This window comes from Hermetia illucens, chromosome 1 (assembly GCF_905115235.1).
Source record: "Hermetia illucens chromosome 1, iHerIll2.2.curated.20191125, whole genome shotgun sequence".
NCBI classification, from domain to species: Eukaryota; Metazoa; Arthropoda; class Insecta; order Diptera; family Stratiomyidae; genus Hermetia; species Hermetia illucens.
Window position 1 is genome coordinate 145,997,249 of NC_051849.1, and position 17,840 is coordinate 146,015,088.

The 17,840-nt window shown below is 42.2% G+C and overlaps 1 protein-coding gene across 4 annotated transcripts in view; it reads right to left on the reverse strand.

Moving 5' to 3' along the window:
* The window catches only part of LOC119649400 (excitatory amino acid transporter), a 94,302-nt gene that overhangs the window by 3,948 nt on the left and 72,514 nt on the right, over window positions 1-17,840 (reverse strand). For all 4 annotated transcript variants that reach the window (XM_038051547.1, XM_038051539.1, XM_038051554.1 and 1 more), the window contains 3 exons: window positions 11,931-12,491; window positions 11,529-11,858; window positions 11,356-11,467 (listed from right to left, as the gene is read on the reverse strand). In XM_038051547.1, the coding sequence (XP_037907475.1) occupies window positions 11,356-11,467; window positions 11,529-11,858; window positions 11,931-12,491 (1,003 nt within the window). The remainder of the gene's footprint in view (window positions 1-11,355; window positions 11,468-11,528; window positions 11,859-11,930; window positions 12,492-17,840) is intronic.

The following is a 17,840-nucleotide window of genomic DNA, read 5'->3' on the forward strand; positions in this document are numbered from 1 at the left end:
TTAAGTGTCACCATTTATTCACAAAATACAACATTCTTTTTCCCCAACCCTATATTACGTGCTAGATACTAATGGGACAAATGTCCACTGAAATGTTTTTATCAAAGAAATGCATAAAACATTTCACACCTGAAGCGTGCAGCTTCCGGTTCCGACTAGTTATTCTTTAATACCGATTTGTGCCCAGCAATTCCGTTCTCTAGAAAATGCTTCGCTGTTCCAATATATACGGTCTGTTGGTTGTTCCTTTGCATGGTATCTTGTAAACCACATTCGCTTGGTTGAAGATCGTCTCCGGGCCTTTCAATGTTGATAAGTATATTCCCACATTGGGCGGATTTTGGGCTTTTCTTTTTAATATATTGAACAGAAATCACTGGGACCACTCTATGATGACGTTTGGCACAGGGAGTCTTTCAAAAGATAATAAGGAAAAGTTGTTACAGCGATGTGGGGAGGGGACTAATTTTCAAATTTATTTTAAATCCGACCTTGGCCACCTACAAACGATTTTAAGACAATCAACAAAAACTAAGTTCCGAAGCATGGTGGAAAATTCTCAATCAAAAGTGATTTCTGCAGTAATTGTCCAAAGAACAACAACATTGTAATCACACTAGAAACTGAGTCCAAAAAAGTGAAGGAGGATATGCTAACCCAAGTGAGGCACATAGAGAAGAGATCAGTCAAGGAAACCACAAAAAAAAAGTTCCAGAAATTTAATTCGGAAGCTGCCAAGAAAACGAACGTCTCAGCACTATTGCCAAGGAAGCCCTCTATATCCCGATTACAAATGTAGGTGAAGGAAATATTACCCCGGCAATGGGGAAAAACATACACGTTCAAAACAAAGCAACCAAAAGGACCGTAAGCCGCGATTATAGAGAAAACTTGAACTGCTTTTGCTGTGTTTTGATACATTCCTGTATCAAATGGTTGGCACATGAGGTACAGAGGATACAACACACACGACAGAACGAAACTTACATCGAATACAGCCATGATGCCTAAAATCTATGGACCTCTAAAGGCAACCGGGCAGATTGCTCGTTAAAAGCAATTCTATGAAGCGTGTCTACGCATATGGGTTCTCAAAAGCTATTCCGCGAATTTTGAACCACATGTTTGCATTTTAGCACCAAAACTCCAGGAATTAAGGAAAAATATAAAAGCAGCTTAACCGTCTGGGTTTGGGGTGGTTTTATCGTGAAAAGTTGTCTAAAAGCAGAGCAGTAGAGAGGAAATCCGTGCCCAGGGTGAAAACTAGGCGGAAATTGGGGTCCGTGGTGAATATTATACGGGCATGGGGAAAAATTAAGGTGGCCGGTCCATTATCCTTTTCCATTGAAATTTCTATTCAGAGCCCCGAGAAAACTCCGGGGCAGGGGGAAGCTCCTTTTCCACCCTCTTCTCGTCAGGCCTGCCCAAAAGCAGCTATTCAAATGACTACACGAAACATTCCAAAAATCAATTCTCGGAAATTTTTAAATTTTGCATAGGGGACAACAATATGTTTTTTAACAAGCCCATTGTTATCTATTGGGGAGATGTTGTTACGGTGGGCCTAATAGAAATCGTTATAAAATTACAGTTTAGACAAAAATTACAATTTAGATATGCTGATCATGCTGGAGAGTTCATGTAGGTAAAAAAATCCGGAACTGATCCTCAGCCAAGCGAATGTGCCGTACAAGATACCGCGCGGAGCACGTTTCACCTAATATCAGAAATAAGATCAGCTTCAGTACTAATCGCGCCCTTTCATTTGCTACTGCTGTGAAATAAAAACTTGCACCTCCATTTGTATGTATGGGGAGCCTGGTCCTGCCGAGAAATGGGCAAGGCTTCTTGACGAATGGACGGCGTCAGGAACTAAGCAAGCAAAACAAATACAGGGTGCGGCAGCATAACTTCCTTTTTTAAAATGCGCGCCACTCAGTTAGTTGATGTCATAGCGGAGCGCTAGTTGTCACGTTCAAGAGGAGATACTGTAAAGTTTTATCCCGACACAGTTCAGTCGCCATCATGCGTTGGAATAGTGAGGAGCGTGCCTTTGCCGTTGAGGTTTACATTTCAAGCGGATGTTCGGTTATTGCAACACAGCGTGCATTTCGGAATCGCTTTTATTTAGCCCCGTTGGCTCCCGTCCCAGACCGCAAATCAATTGCTACATGGGTCACTACATTCAGACAAACTGCAAGTGCGACAAAAGGAAGAACTCGAGTCCCTCGGCCCGTTAGATCACCTGAGAACATTGAAGCAGTGAGAGCGTCAATGTTGCGATCGCCACGGCGTTCTGCGCACAAACACGCATCTGCCCTTGGACTATCTGATTGTTCTGTGAGAAGAATTCTTCGTGATGATCTTCGTTTTCATCCCTATAAGATAGCGATAGTGCAGGAACGTTCAGAACGTGACTTCAATTCTCGGATGAACGCGTGTGAGCTTCTTCTTGATGTCATTCCCGAGGGTGCTATTGTTTTTTTAGCGATGAAGCCCATTTTTATTTGTGTGGGTCGGTTAACAAACAAAACATGCGCTACTGGGCTGACAGCAACCCTCGAGAATTGCATCAAAAGCCTTTGCATTCACCCAAAGTCACAGTGTGGTGTGCAATTTCCTCAGCTGGAATTATTGGTCCCTGGTTTTTTGAGGAAAATGAGGTTACAGTGACAGTGAATTCGGACCGGTATGTAAACATGCTACAGAATTGTTTTTTCCCACGGCTAGAAAATTTGGATTTGGGGGACACTTGGTTCCAACAAGACAGTGCAACAGCACACACTTCAAGAGCATCGATGACTGTTTTGAGGGAAGACTTTCCTGAGCGCCTTATCTCAATTAGAGGCGACTTGGAATGACCGGCACGCTCTCCCGATCTGTTCCCTTGTAATTTTTTTCTATGGGGTTTTTTGAAATCCTGTGTTTATGTGAACCGTCCAAGAAGCCTACAAGATTTGAAGACCAACATCCAAGAAGAAATTGCCAACATAACACCTGCTATGCTAACAAGAGTCATGACAAACGCCAGAAATCGGTTTACGCAATTTATGGAGAATGGGAGACGTCGCCTAACAGATTTGATCTTCAAAACAATGTAAATAAAAACTTTAGTCATGTACCTACATTATAAAAAATAAATAAATATTTTCCGATGCATACAATAGTTTTTATTGAGTTTTGAAAAAAGGAAGTTATGCTGCCGCACCCTGTACTTGTCTGCTTGCTAAATATTGGCACGCTAACTGGAAAAACCGAGAAACTCGCAAAAGCCCTTCGAAAAAAGGGCACTGATATCTGCGTTTTGCAAGAAACCAGATGGTTTGGTGCCAAAAGCTGCAACATTGAACGCGAACGCGGTAAAAATGGCTATAAACTTCTCTATTTTGGTAGCCCGCACACTCAATACGGTGTTGGCATTGACATTTCAGAGGGCTTCTGTGATGCCATTAAAGAAGTCGATCGATTTGATGATCGGCTGATGAAGCTCACCATTATATTAGCTGATCGCACTATTCACTTCTTCACCGCATACGCAACAACAGCAGGCTGACCTGATGCCAAGAAAGATGCCTCCTGGCAACTTCTCGATGAAAGGATTTGAAACGTGCCTGCTGATGACTGTATTATCATTGCCGGCGACCTTAATGTGGGTGAAAAGGCAGACGGTAACAGGTGCCATGAGGAAAAGGGTTTGGACCGCGCAATGAGGGTGGCGAGCGTATAATCGATTTTGCGGACTCCTATAACCTTGTACTTATGAATAGATCATCATCATCATCAACGGCGCAACAACCGGTATCCGGTCTAGGCCTGACTTAATAAGGAACTCCAGACATCCCGGTTTTGCGCCGAGCTCCAACAATTCGATATCCCTAAAAGCTGTCTGGCGTCCAGACCTACCCCATCGCTCCATCTCAGGCAGGGTCTGCCTCGTCTTCTTTTTCTGCCATAGATATTGCCCTTATAGACTTTCCGGGTGGGATCATCCTTATCCATACGGATTAAGTGACCCGTCCACCATAACCTATTGAGCCGGATTTTATCCACAACCTGACGGTCATGGTATCGTTCATGGATTTCGTCGTTATGTAGACTACGGAATCGTCCGTCCTCATGTAGGGGGCCAAGAATTCTTCGGAGGATTTTTCTCTGGAACGCGGCCAAATTTTTCTTGCTAAGAACCCAAGTCTCCGAGGAATACATGAGGACTGGCAAGATCATTGTCTTGTACAGTAAGAGCTTTGACCCTGTGTTGAGACTTTTCGAGCGAAACAGTTTTTGTAAGCTGAAATAGGCTCTGTTGGCTGCCAACAACCGTGCGGGGATTTCATTATCGTAGCCGTTATCGGCTGTGAATTTCGACCCTAGATAATAGAGATTATCAACGGTCTCAAAATTGTAGTCTCCTATCTTTATTCTTGATTGCCGTCCTGCGAATTAAGCCACGAATAAAACCGTAAGGAACGCACTGGCCCGCCGCGCATTAAATGGTGGCGATCTCTTCAGAAGAAAAAAAAATCATCTCACTTATCCCATCACCAACCATTACGAATGTGGAATAATCGTGGGAACAAAGACACGATCCACAAAATCTCCTGTGCAACCCTCGGGGTCACCAAGTCAGGTGAGCGGTACATCAACCGCGGCACTTGTCTTTGGAATGACGATGTTGAAATGAAAATCCGTGAAAAGAAACGTCTCTACCACAAGTTTTTGGCAACTTTATAAGAATGCCAACCGGAAAGCAAAGAAAGCGATCTTGTGGTAATGAAGACGAAGATGTTGCGTTGGACTTGTGGCGTGACACGTTTTGATCTCATCCGAAATGAGGATATCCGCGATCAATGTTGCGGCGATCGTGGAAAAACTGCCAGAGAGGCGTCTTCGATGGTAGGTAACGTAATTTGCGCGAACGAAATTCCACTCGCCAAAATTGGTCTGAACATCGAACTCGGTGGTAAGCGACCAAAAGGCAGGCCGAAACAACGGTGGCTTGATACACTGGATGGGGATTTAAAAGCCTCACAATTGCATCCAGATCAGGCATTTGGTAAAATAAAATGGCGAAACCGATCACAACGAGCTGATCCCGCTTATGAACTAGATAAAGGCTGAAGAAAAAGAAGAAGAAGACAGACGGACAAACAGATAGACGTGATGAATGCCTTCTATACTGAAAAGTGGGGCAAAATAATTGCGGGTTCAGTCGAATTGGGTGCTCTCAAATACCTGGTGTGTATAGTCATAGAATTCCCCCGGGAGCAGCTATTGTATTACGATTCGACGATCGACCTAAGACGCATAGAATAACTTGCGAGGTTCAAAAAGAAGCAGTCCTCTGTCCTCTTCTGTGGATAATAATGTACGACGGAATTTTGAAATTGCAAACGAGGCAATTTTTTAGAAAAGATCTTGGCTAGAACACGCTGGTCTAAAGTGATCATTCAGACCCACTGCGCAGTTAAGTGTAGAAGGATTCAATTACGGGTCATTCTGTAATCACCAAATTCATGAACCGAGACCACAAATAGGCCGATAATAAATTTCTTTCCTCATCCGAATTTTAGTACTGAGGAACCTAGCAAAGCTCCCATTTGACAGCAAATGATCGCACTGCGAAAGAAGGCAAAACTCTTTGAGAATAAGGAAATACCCAGACCGCTGGTTGTCATGGTGGCATCTCCACTGGATGCAATAGAATCTTGATCAACGGCGGTTTTCATCACATATTGCAAAAGATGTAAATTTGGTCAAACTAACTTGCAGCTTCGACTGGCAGCAAGGCTGAAAAATTAGCGGTAATGTCCGCACATTTGTTTGGTATAAGAGTCATGGGTTTGCATTTTCAAAGTGTGCAATTATATTGAAATAATTCTCTACCAAGGACTTTTATACTAAATTATGTTCCTTTGTATCCTTCACTAACGCAATAACTAGGGAATCTGGTATCGTATGGAGAATGACGTGATCTTGAACTCTTTACAGGTTGTGGTGCGAATGCTTAATCCTAGAGGAGAGAACCTGTTTGATTTCATCAATCAATTTTCGCCGGGGGAAGGAGATGTGAATTAAATGATGTAACGACTTGAAAGGCTTCGAAGACTTTGAACTTTATTACAGACTCGTGACGGGTGCAAGACGAAACCTAGTGAGCCGGTGTTAGATCTCCTATGGATATTACAGTCAAACAGAATCCAAAGACGGAATCTAACAAGAAAGAACCGAGTGAAATTTAATGAGCTTCTTGATCGTAAAGTGGAACTCGCTTGATGAATAAGGACTTCTGTGGATGAGCTCAGTTGGAAGCTCAGAAGTGCTTACTTTTAGAATCTTTAAAGGGGCCTGCCCAATCACCCAAGCTAAATGAAGCAAAACAGTTTGTTGATGACATAAAGAACTGCAAAAATTCAGAGCAATAAGATACTGCGAAGGAAAGACATATAGAGCTCTCAAATCGGCTGAGTCTGCCAAAGTGACCTATATTACAAAATTGCTACCTTCACAAAGTCAAGAGTTGAGTCATTACATTCTTGGAAATATGTCATTCGAGTGAATATGTGATAAGATTGGATAGGAGAGAATTAGAGCAGTGCCAGTGATCAGTTCTCTAGTCTATAGTGAGTTCGAAGCATTGTGCAGTGATAAAGAAAACGGTAAAGAGCACCAGGATTGACCAGGAAATATCTATTTGGGGAGTCTTGTTTTGATTTATGCGCTCTACCTCTGGCAGAAGGTTGGGATAATTTCTATACCAAAGGCCGGAAAGGTTGATTATTCGAACACAAAGGGCTTCAAACTGATTGATTAGCGTCACGTTGAAAGACACATAGACATTGGGGAGAGTGCACAAGCTAAGCGAAAGCAAAAATGCTAGCGTGGAATCTGCTCTCCACTTCCTTCGAGGACATAGTTGTGAAAGGTGAGAACGCGAAGGAGGAGTTCATCGGCGCTTTCCTTCAGTCTTCTTTTCTCAGTAGAGGCAAATACTACGGTATTGTTTACAAAAAGAGACACTCTGAACCATCTTTGACTACTAAAACTGAAGGGCGTAACCCTTCAGCTTTTCACTGTACGCTCTCATAGACTATGGGTTGTGCAAGGGACATCGGGGCTCATGTTACAACCTGGATATATGTTACCATCATTAGTTCGATGTTCGCTTATTATCATCATCAGCGGCGCAACAACCCGTATGGTGGCTCAGACTGCCTTAATAAGGAGCTCCACACATCCCGGTTTTGCACTGATGTCCAACAATTCGATGCCCTTAAAAGCTGTCTGGCGTCCTAGCCTACGCCATTGCCCCATCTGATCCATGTCTTCTTTTTCTATCGTAGATATTGCCCTTCTAGACTTTTCGGGTTGGATCATCTTAACTCATATGGATTAACTAATCCGCCCACCATAACCGATTGAGCTGGATTTTAACCGCAACCTGGCGGTAGTGATATTGCTAAAAAATTTCGTCATTATGTAAGCTACGGAATCGTACAGCCTCTTATATGGGGTCAAAAATTCCTCAGACGTTTTTCCTCTCAAACGGGGCTAAGAGCTAGCCTTTTTTTCTAAGAACCTAAGTCTCCGAGGAATTTATGAAAACTGGCAAGATCATTGTCTCCGCTTTGACTCTACGGTGAGATGTTTCAAGCGAACAATTTTTGTTAACTGAAATAGACTCCATTGGTTGTCGACAACGATCGTTGTATTGTGTTTCCTTATCTTCATAAGTCCACCGGTGCTACTTCTTATTGTTTCTTTCGTTGTTGCTGCTGGCATTGCCACTGTATATTTTGTTTTGTCCTTATTGATCTGCAGCACAAAATCTAGTACCAAACACCGCTTGGTCGATCCGAATGAAGGCAGCTCGCACATTTTTGGTTGTTCTTCCTATGATGCCGATATCGTTAGCATAGGTTAGTGGTTGGGTAGCCTTGAGGAGAATGGTGCCTCTTGCATTTACCAGGATGCCAGGATAAAAAAATGTATTATAGGGCATCCCCTCGTCTTAAAGGTTGTTGCGTGAATGATGTCGAAAATGATCCTGCTGATTTTATCTGGGTGCGCAAAAAGCCAACCTAATCATTCTTATCAATTTAGTCAAGATCGAGAGAAAGTCTGGCCTGGCTGATTTGTTGCGAGTGAAGCCTGTTTGGTATGCGATGATGATATTCTGGGTATATGGGGTTACCCGGTCTAGCAAGATAGTGGAGAATATCTTACTTGGATGGTACTTAGTAACGTGATAACTCTATAATTGTGCGCTGATTGATATCCCGCTTTTTATATATGGGAACGGTAATGCCTCTTTACTAGTCATCAGTCAGTGATTTCCTGGCCGACATCTCTAGCATTAGTGTGTGAACCGCCTTCTGTAATTTGTCGCCACTATATTTAATCAGCACCGCTGTAATTCAATCGGCACCGGGCGATTTATGATTCCTAACCCGTTGAATTACACGGACTGCTTCTTCCATCATTAGTGGTGGCAGCATTTGTTAGCAAGGCCTCCAACTCGTGGATTGATGAGCAGTTCATCAAAATACTCAATTCATCGCTCCAAAATTCCCATACAGTCGGAAATCAGATAGCTCTTTTTGTCTCAACAGGATGAACGTCGAGTATACACGATCGGTTGACACACGATATAAATCAGGTCCTCAGTCGACCTAAGGAATTTCTGCTCTCCCTCACTGTACTGTAGGCATTCGAAACCAATAAAGTTTTCGGCGACAGTCATGGAAAGGAGATACATCAATCATTGAGCCTTCTTTGGTTTTCCATGGCACCGATACCTCTTTGAGCTGATACACTTGATGCACTAAGCTAATACCAAACATCAGCAGGCAAGTATAGATGGACATTTTAAAAATTCCATGCGCATAGTTAAAAGGTTCAATTGTGATATTTGAATAGAATTTGATTTAGACAAGTGTCGAATTGAAGCGATCGCTAGAGGCCATTATGTTTCGCATGCCGGACATTCTATTGATGACCTCCACATCCAAGCTATAATTGAAAAAGGTTTTTATACTTGTGGACGAATATTGCAAGGACCTAATGTTCTAGCTGTTGTTTCAAAGGATGTTGGCGAGAAATCTCAGAGAAAAAGAAAGTAACGGCTTTTCTTTGCCGGCAAATGTATTCGAAACATTCCCGTGAGGCCTTCCAGCAGCAGATATGGACAACCATGACCAGCCAAATTTTACCGCACGATTAACCTCGAAACATCGCAGGGAAAGGTGTGGTTGACATTTCGGCACAACACCGCCAAATTGACGATGTGATCTTATTTTACTGCAAGTAGCAAGCGCGTGCCTTGTATATAGTTGTTTAAAAGGGAGATTATATGTTGACTCTAATTAACTTGAAGAATAAATCTTTTCGCCCTCTGCGTGTGATGAAGTCGGACCAGGAATGGATCGACCAGTGGAAGTCGAAGAGAATGTATGGTAATCAGGGGGATTGTTTCTGGCAGTTTGTCGAAGAGGTGGCCGTGTGCTGGGGAGTTCTTTGCTGAGGCCGAGAAGTTGGGGTCCACCATCCAGGGCAGTCTGGTCGTCACCTTTTAGAAAGTTTCTTATGAAAGGGCGGGAGAAGAACGACCAGCGCAAACTGTTTAGGTCCGCACCAGAGACGTTGGACAACATGATTTCTAGCTGCACTGTGATGATGCCAACGCAATTCTCGAGCAGGTATAATGCTGTATGTAAGGTAATTTATCACGACCTTGAATAGACATATGAACTCATGGAGGAAACATTCCCGGATTACGGATATAACCAGCAGAGAGTACTCAATGTTCCCCTTTGCGAAGTGTATTTCAACAGGGAAATTTCAACTGACCGCCACATTCCACAGACTAGGATTGATGTTCTGCTATTTGGCGAGACGAATCGCCCCAATATATTATAGGTGGAGAAAAAAGGGAATTATGAGCTGCTGGCTCGGTAAATCAAAGAAATGTAGCATTTTGAGGTGGTGGTTGCCGTCCTCATAATATTGCCAAGTAAAAATATTGACCTACATCCTTTACGGCTTGACTAGATGCCTGCGACTCTCACATACTTGACTTCAAACCACTCAGAAGTACACCACTCTGCAAAAGTGCATCTTTCCAACAACCTGCCATTGGCCTCCAACACCAAGACCCTATTTTGTTTTTTCAGTAAGGGCGATCATTCAAGCCTAACTGTTTGGCACTCATTATTAATGTAAGGTAAAATCTGGAATATGAGAATACCTGATTTAACAAAAGGTCCCATTTAGACATACACTTTAAAGTGTGTTGTAGTCCGGGATTTCTATACGAATAGCGAGAGACTGCTTCTAGTGATCAACATTACATTATTGTTACTCTGATTTGACTCAGCCATTCGCATCTGGGTTGACTGATGTCCCCTGTCAGTCTACGTAAAGACTAGAAGCAATGATGGCTGCCTTGTGATTGTAGAGACAAATATGATGCCCTAGATCCCTTGTATTCATGGTTATATGGAATGGTACCCATTGTCAAGATATTGTAAGGGAGAAACCTCCGATAAGGGTCATGTCATCTGCGCTGAGGATAGCTCGTTACTTGTCTAAACATCTTAGCTGATGAAAAACAACCCAAAAGTCGATCAAAACGGAAAGTTCGATATTTGACTCTACGTGAACAAGTCTTACGGTCGAACAGAGAGGCGAACCAATTGGCTTTGAACTAGACCAGAACAAGTGAGAATAAGTTGCTCTCCGTTTAGTCCGGTCCGACATTAACTTGATGTGGACTTATAACAGGATTTCTCATTTCCTAAACGGTAAAGGGACGTCAGCATAAACAGAGGATATTTGCAGAATTTTTTCGAAATAGCTTAAAGGTTGTACCGACTTTTGGGAACTAAAACTATCAATGGAAAAATTATCCTTAGCACACAAATCATTCCCCCACTCCCAACCTGAACTACTTTCTTTACATGAAACAGTGGCAAACACACAGTCGATATTTGTCCAGATATCCTTTTCAAAACGTTGATGAAGTTCTAGAAAATAAAGGGGTTATAAACTGCGAATTTCAGTACATTGCTCTCCAAAAAGAAGAAGAAAAAGTGAACGATATTGCACCTACTCGAGCAGCACATGTTCATATGTCCAGCACGATTGAGAAAATTATACACTCGGATGCTATGCGTATTAGCAGTTACCGGGTTAACAGGGTGTAATCCTACTTTTATCACTAGGAGACAGTACTACGGCTTCAAAAACAAAAAATTAATAGTACATATCCCAGCTGTGCACTAAGGTTATATTAGTAGAAAGTGTATTAGTTGAGGTAATGAATTTAATAACGCGATTCGTCGTCATTTACACACTCACCGAATACAAAACGGCCGCATCCAAAGCCATGAGTTCCTTCTTCGATAGGTGTTCCACAATAGCTGCCGCATAACAATCCCCTAACATGTTGTTTGTAGTTCGAATGCGGTCCCTGTGAACATAAAATGGTTAACCTTTTCCAAAACTGCCTTTAAACTTTCTAGGATACTTACACAAACCAGTCTATGGCGAATAGCAAGGTTACATCCTGAACTGGTGCATCAATAGCTGACAAAACTACGAGGAGCAATACTAAAGCGGCGCTAGGAACACTGGCGGAACTCATGGAAGCAGCCGTTGAAGTCAGCAGAACGGTAACCAGCTCCCCAAATCCCAGTGTCATTCCACTCATTTGGGCAATGAAAATCGATGCCACTGCAATGAACAGAGCGGTCCCGTCCATGTTAATGTTGCATCCGATTGGCAGCACGAAGCGGGTTATCCTCTGATCGATTTTCAGCTTTTCGTTCATGCAACGGAATGTTATTGGTAAGGCTGCAGCTCTGCATTGTGTTTGGTAGGGTTTCGCTTTAAACGATTCAATACATTGAGATAAATATTTTAAAAAATCTTACGTTGATGCAGTGGCAAATGCAGTGAGCATTGCATGTATAAGTCCGAAATAAAACTTGAAAGGGTTGCGTCGCAACACTAGAAAGTAGATCAGTTGCAATATGATCAACTGATAGAAGAACACACCGGATGCAACGGTCAAAATGAACCACATCAACTGTGACATGACTAGTCGCAAGTCGCTTACGCCTAGAATTTTCCCGGCTATCACTGAACTTATACCAACTGGCGTCAACCACATCACACACGTCACCATCTTCATAACAACCTCGAATACTGCAGAGAAGAAATCGATGACCACTTGGCCTTTCGAACCTATTGTTCCCAGAAGAGTCCCGAAGACAAGACAGAAGAAAACTATTCCCAGAGTGTTGGTTCCCGGCCGGTATTGGACTACTCGAACTAGTTCAGTCTCCACGGGTTGCTCACCTTCTCCGGAATCGGAGGATGGATAGGTGTCGTTCAGAGTTTCATTGAATGTTCTCAGGATCGTTGGCTTCGGCACATATTCGGTATGCGCTTGTTGGAAAGCGGCTTGAAATAGGTTGTCTGGAAATACATTCCTGGAAAAAAGGAAGATTTACTCAGTCAGGCATCCAATATTGGGCTTTATGTAATTATTTATTTAGCAAATATTCTTATGATATGCATATAAATTAAGAAACGAGTAAGAAATTTATGAAATAAGAAGCACGCAGTGCATAGCGACATCACAATCGGGAAACTAAGGTATTGAATCTGTGGATAATTCACTTTCCAAGGCGCGGTAAATCGGGGGCTGAGTAAATATAGCTAACAGGTATGTATTTCTTTGGTCCTTCTCATATTGAAAGAGAAAACGTTGGTAGTAATTTTAAGATTTGGGAACTGGACGGCAGGCGGTCAGAGCGTTACTGATGAAGATGTAAAATCTACAAAGTAAAAATGCAAATTTTTTTTCCTATTCCGTGGAGAAAATCTATGAGTGCTGATATTATTGGCTCGTTATAATCGTGCTTGTTGCCTTTAGCAGTCTTAATTAGACAGAAGGGCCAAAAGCTGTATTTTGCAGCCATAGCTGTGTAGCTCCTGCACTGTACTTTAATGCTGGGCTGTTGTCGATCGAGTCTTTTCCGTAATGTTTGCAATAAGCGGTATGTACACCATCAGTCGCTTAAGAAGCGATGATGAATTACGATCCAAAAAAGTCCGAATCTACTTGCCTCTAAATCCAGAGCCATTTACCCAAGGTCCAGTTGAGAAAGTAAGTAGATGTTATCAGTGTAATTGACGTGTTTGGGAAAAGATGTCACGGTTTATTGAAGGCCCCAGGTTCTCTGGACAAGACGCCCTGAAGAAAGCCACCGATAACAAGAAGAAGTAATATCGATGATATGGCCGTTCCTTTGAGATTTTACCTGAATGCAGCATGATACATTTTGCGCCATCGTATGTCGTTCAAACAGTAGCTATTGGTTTCTCCGAAATGCCCCTCCTACGTAAAGCATTTTAGATATACATACTGCTGACGCTTTCTAAAACTATGTGCAGATCGATGAAAAGCAGGTTAAGCGCAGATCTCAACTTCGCGCTCTGTTCCATAAACAAGCACAGCGTGTCGATGTGGTTAGTGTAGGAGGATCGCGAACGAAAACCAGCCTACTCTGTGTCGATTAAGCTTTCGAGATGTACCTTCATGGGTTCCAGGACTATTTTAGTTAATATTTTTGTGACGCCTCCAATTGTCGCACTCAAGGCGAGCTTTCTTCTTCAGAATCTTCGTATGTTATGATGGCTAGCCGAAAGGGGTGGAATTTCGGCGGACATCATATGGTCAAAAACCTTGGCAAAGTGAGCAAGTAGTTACCTCTACATTCGCTTCTTCAGCTGTTCACCAACGCGAATGAGGAATCGACCGTTAACCACGGAAGATTTACGATCACATGCAAGTTCTCCTCGAATCATTCTTATCTGCGGCAGATTTTACCTCTTTGACCAGCGCAACAGCAAATTTCCTTTTATCACGGTGTATACTACGTTGAACTTCCCGCAATTTCGCACTGTGCCGTAGCCCGAGCACTTTAACTCGCCATCAGTTGCAACTACCACCAGAATGTGGCGAATGCATTCAATTGTAGGCGCTGCGAAAAGAGCACATTGGCCTTGACTCTAAAAAAATAATAAGTTTGACAGCCAGTCCTTATTTTTTTCTTTCACATCATTCCGCATGTTACTTTGTAAAGACATACGTATAAAATACTGTTTATAATTAAAAATAAACTAATTAATATTTAAAGTTAACTTATTAACAAGAAAGCCCTTCAAAGGTTTACACACATCAATCCGCTTCTATGATTCCGCCGTCAAGCAGGCTTCGTAAAGCCCCTGCGCGACGTCCAATCTGCAAGAGAGTAGACGTGATTTGAGAGAGCAGACGTTAGATCTGCAGCTACAGCTGGATCATATAGGCGGTCAATGTTCAACTTGGAGAGCTGCAGCTTTCCAACCCTGTGAGAAGTGACGGATGCAACACGCATGCGAAAGCGAGCGATCATTCGATGACAATCCCTTTCGAAGCCAATATCAGAGCTTATCTTGTTACGCACATTCAGAAGGCAATTTTAGAATTTGGTTGCTCGCACTTTGCTTCGCAATTGAAACCCACCTTATGGGTTCGAATAATGCGTCAATAATCATCTCGTGATGGAATCTGGCAAATTCTACAAACCTCTCACCATTATCGCAACGATTGGCAAGACCATGTTTCAGGCTGCTCGACACGATCACAATGTCACCTTTAGGAAGTCTCATCTAGGCGGCATTCAATTTCTATTTGGAAGCCGCCTTCTCCTTTGGTTCAGGAGTATCCGTCGGTAAGGAATATTGCAGTAGTGAAATGTATCTATCCTGCATCGGTATCTTGCAGTTTGTATCCTCTTCGAAACCCGCTCCCAACTAATCGCACTTGACCCTAAAATGTCCAACCTGTAACGCTGAATCAGGAGGAAGCAAGTATTTTGGGGGCCTTCGACAACTTTACCGAGGATTTTACCGAGGAAACCAACTCGTTCTTTATGCGATAGTCAAAGGTTATTATCGGTTAGTTCGTCCATATCCGAAGCATGGATAACGTTTTTATTACAAATTAAAAGCTCGAAACTCCCAGATTATCAGCCCGAAGACTTTTATCCTTTTTAGTCGTTTTTACGATAAACAGGGAAAAGTACGAGCGAATTGCGAGGTGCAATAAATTAATACGAATACTGTTAACGGGCCCACCTACTTTCTGATATGGCTTACGTCATTCAGGATATGGTGGTCATTCAGATTATAGTGACACGTCTCTCTTAATCCCTCAAATAGGTTTAAAACGGTCTTTGGTCCTATCTCGGGAATGGCAGCATCTTCCTTGTCCTTCAAACCTAGCTGAAATTCCTAGCCTTTGAGAGGCACAATCTTAAGTAATCTGTTTGGTTCGAGCATCATTCTCTAACTCAGAAGCCATCTTATGGAAAAAAAGCCTATAACTGGCATTGCTTCTGTAGAGCGGCAGAAAAGAAGTTGTATCAGGTGAGAACGTCATCGACGTGAAAGTTTTACTGCTATTAAGGGCTATTTTTGGTTCCTTTCCACGCCAAGTCTTTGAAGGCATATAGTTGTCACATGCAGTGAATTTGTGGGATTTATATAGTGGTCCTCAATTTGAAGTATTTCAACGTTTTTCTCCCCTTTTCTATTACATCTAGTCGCATCTTAGTTGAACGATACTCCGCTTGTTGTAGCGGATGCATCATATACGACACTCAATTTGAAAGCATGGCATAAAATAGTATGACTGATAAATAGACCTCAAGTCAAACTCAAGTTCCAGGCGCTATTATTTGTTTATGAATTTTTCTCCATTTTCAGCCTTTATCCCGTTCATAAGCGGGGTCGCTCGTCTTGATCGGTTGCGCCACTTTTTCCTGCGAAAGGCCTAGACGTTTTGCTACGCCTTCCTTCATGAAGTTCAGAGAAACTGAATCATGGATCCTTCCAGCGCTGAAAGAGTTGCAATGTTTATCATTAACAGTGAGAACTGAGAGCTGTATGATGAGGTTTGTGGTGTTTTGTTGCTTTTGTATCCGCAGAATGTTAATTTGCCTGCAATTCTCCGGTTAGTTGGAAATAAACCTTATAAGTCCTCCTGAAAGTAAACGATAATCGAATGTGATGCGGATCGGTGTTTGCTCCATACTTGGTTCGGATGGTATTATCGGTCGTCCCAAAATCGTCCCATAACTTCTGCATAAGATTCATGCGATTCACAAGGAGAGACAGAGTTTATCATTCTTTCGACCTCCTCCTTTGGCTGGTACGTTAACGCAAAGTCACCTTGCAATATCCTGTTGTTTCTCGAGTGTCATGATGAACAAAATGGTATAGCTTGGCGCGGTATTCCTCCTAACTTATTATGTAGTATAGCGTAGAGGTGATTGCGTGCATTCAATTTTGATGGAAAGAATGACTACGAGGCTAACAATGTTGAGGTGGATGTCTTTACCCAAAAATTTATTCTCTTCGCCAGCAATTTAATCACCCATTAGGATACCCTGGAATTGGCGTCCACATCAACATCAATATCCTTAATGGAAGGAAAGATAGTAGGGGGGATGAGATTTGAACTGACAAACAAAGACATTTTTTTTACTTTCGATCAGTATAATTCGCGTGCTGCCTAATTTTGTCACCGAAAAGGTTTGGAGCATCATTTTTCAAGGAAGCATAATAGCCAACCACGCAGTTTTCCTGTTGAGTCTGTAGAGGAAACAGGAAACGAAAGTGCAGTATATCTCAGCAAAACTTTCATCAGAGGGTGAAAATTTTAGGTCTGATTTTGTCTGCTAGAAACTTCGGCGGATTGTACATTTCCACAAAGAATGTTTGGGTGAAGTCTTTCGACGTGAGCCTTTCGTTAAGATTGTGAACTACTAACACAAGTTGCTATGCCCAAAATTGTAGATTCTAGAGACCAGTCATACCAGTGCTTCTATCTCAGACGTAAGTGATTGGATCGATATTATGATACTCTTAGTACAAATTTAACTTTTGAAGGTTTAATTTCGAAATATGCTTATTAAAATCGATTGATTCCCCGTCCGTCTTAAACGAATCAACAATCTTGTTCAGGTCATCCTCCCTTGCTTGAATCTCGAATATTAGGTTAGGTTGGGATACAATTTGAACCACCTTCAGGCATTTCAAAGTAAGTGGAGTTATTATTAGTCCTTTCTTTCTTTCTTTCTGTGTCCACTTTTTGGGCCATCTCACTAGCAGAACAAGCAAATTCAGGAGTGAAACAATAGAAGGAGTGAAGGTTGGTTATTCGACTTGTATTCCCAACTCCTAGCACAAGTGGAATACTGAAGTAAGAACACATTAGCCACCCAACATTTACAGCACCCCCAAACAGTGCATATAGCGATGAACGGGGTGGTTACAATTTCAACAGCACTGTTGCGAACCTCAAGGACGTGAACGAAGTTTTTGAAAGTTAATCATATTGGTTTTCAATTTTGTGGACCCAATTTGCCAGGTCAATACAAGGTCCACAGCACTTGGGCTATCAGTCTTCTCCAAAGGAGTTTCAAGCAGCTTTTCTTGAATGGTAAATGCTCCAACCACTATACTCTCTTCCGGATCGCTAGAAGATAGTTTTCTGTGTTTGGCTACATATTTCTTCCTATTAATTGAAATCTGTTTCGGAAACTGACTTCGCAATTCAACTCCGTAAAATTTTCCTTACTACATATGTGTTCCCAGGGCCAATTACTGCTGTCTCCATCGAAAAGCATATAAAAGTAGTCACTCAAAAGGTGAAAGGTACACTTTAGGGTGAATCAACACCCTCATAAGTTTACTTCAGATAGAGCAAAAAATCAAAAATAGCAAAT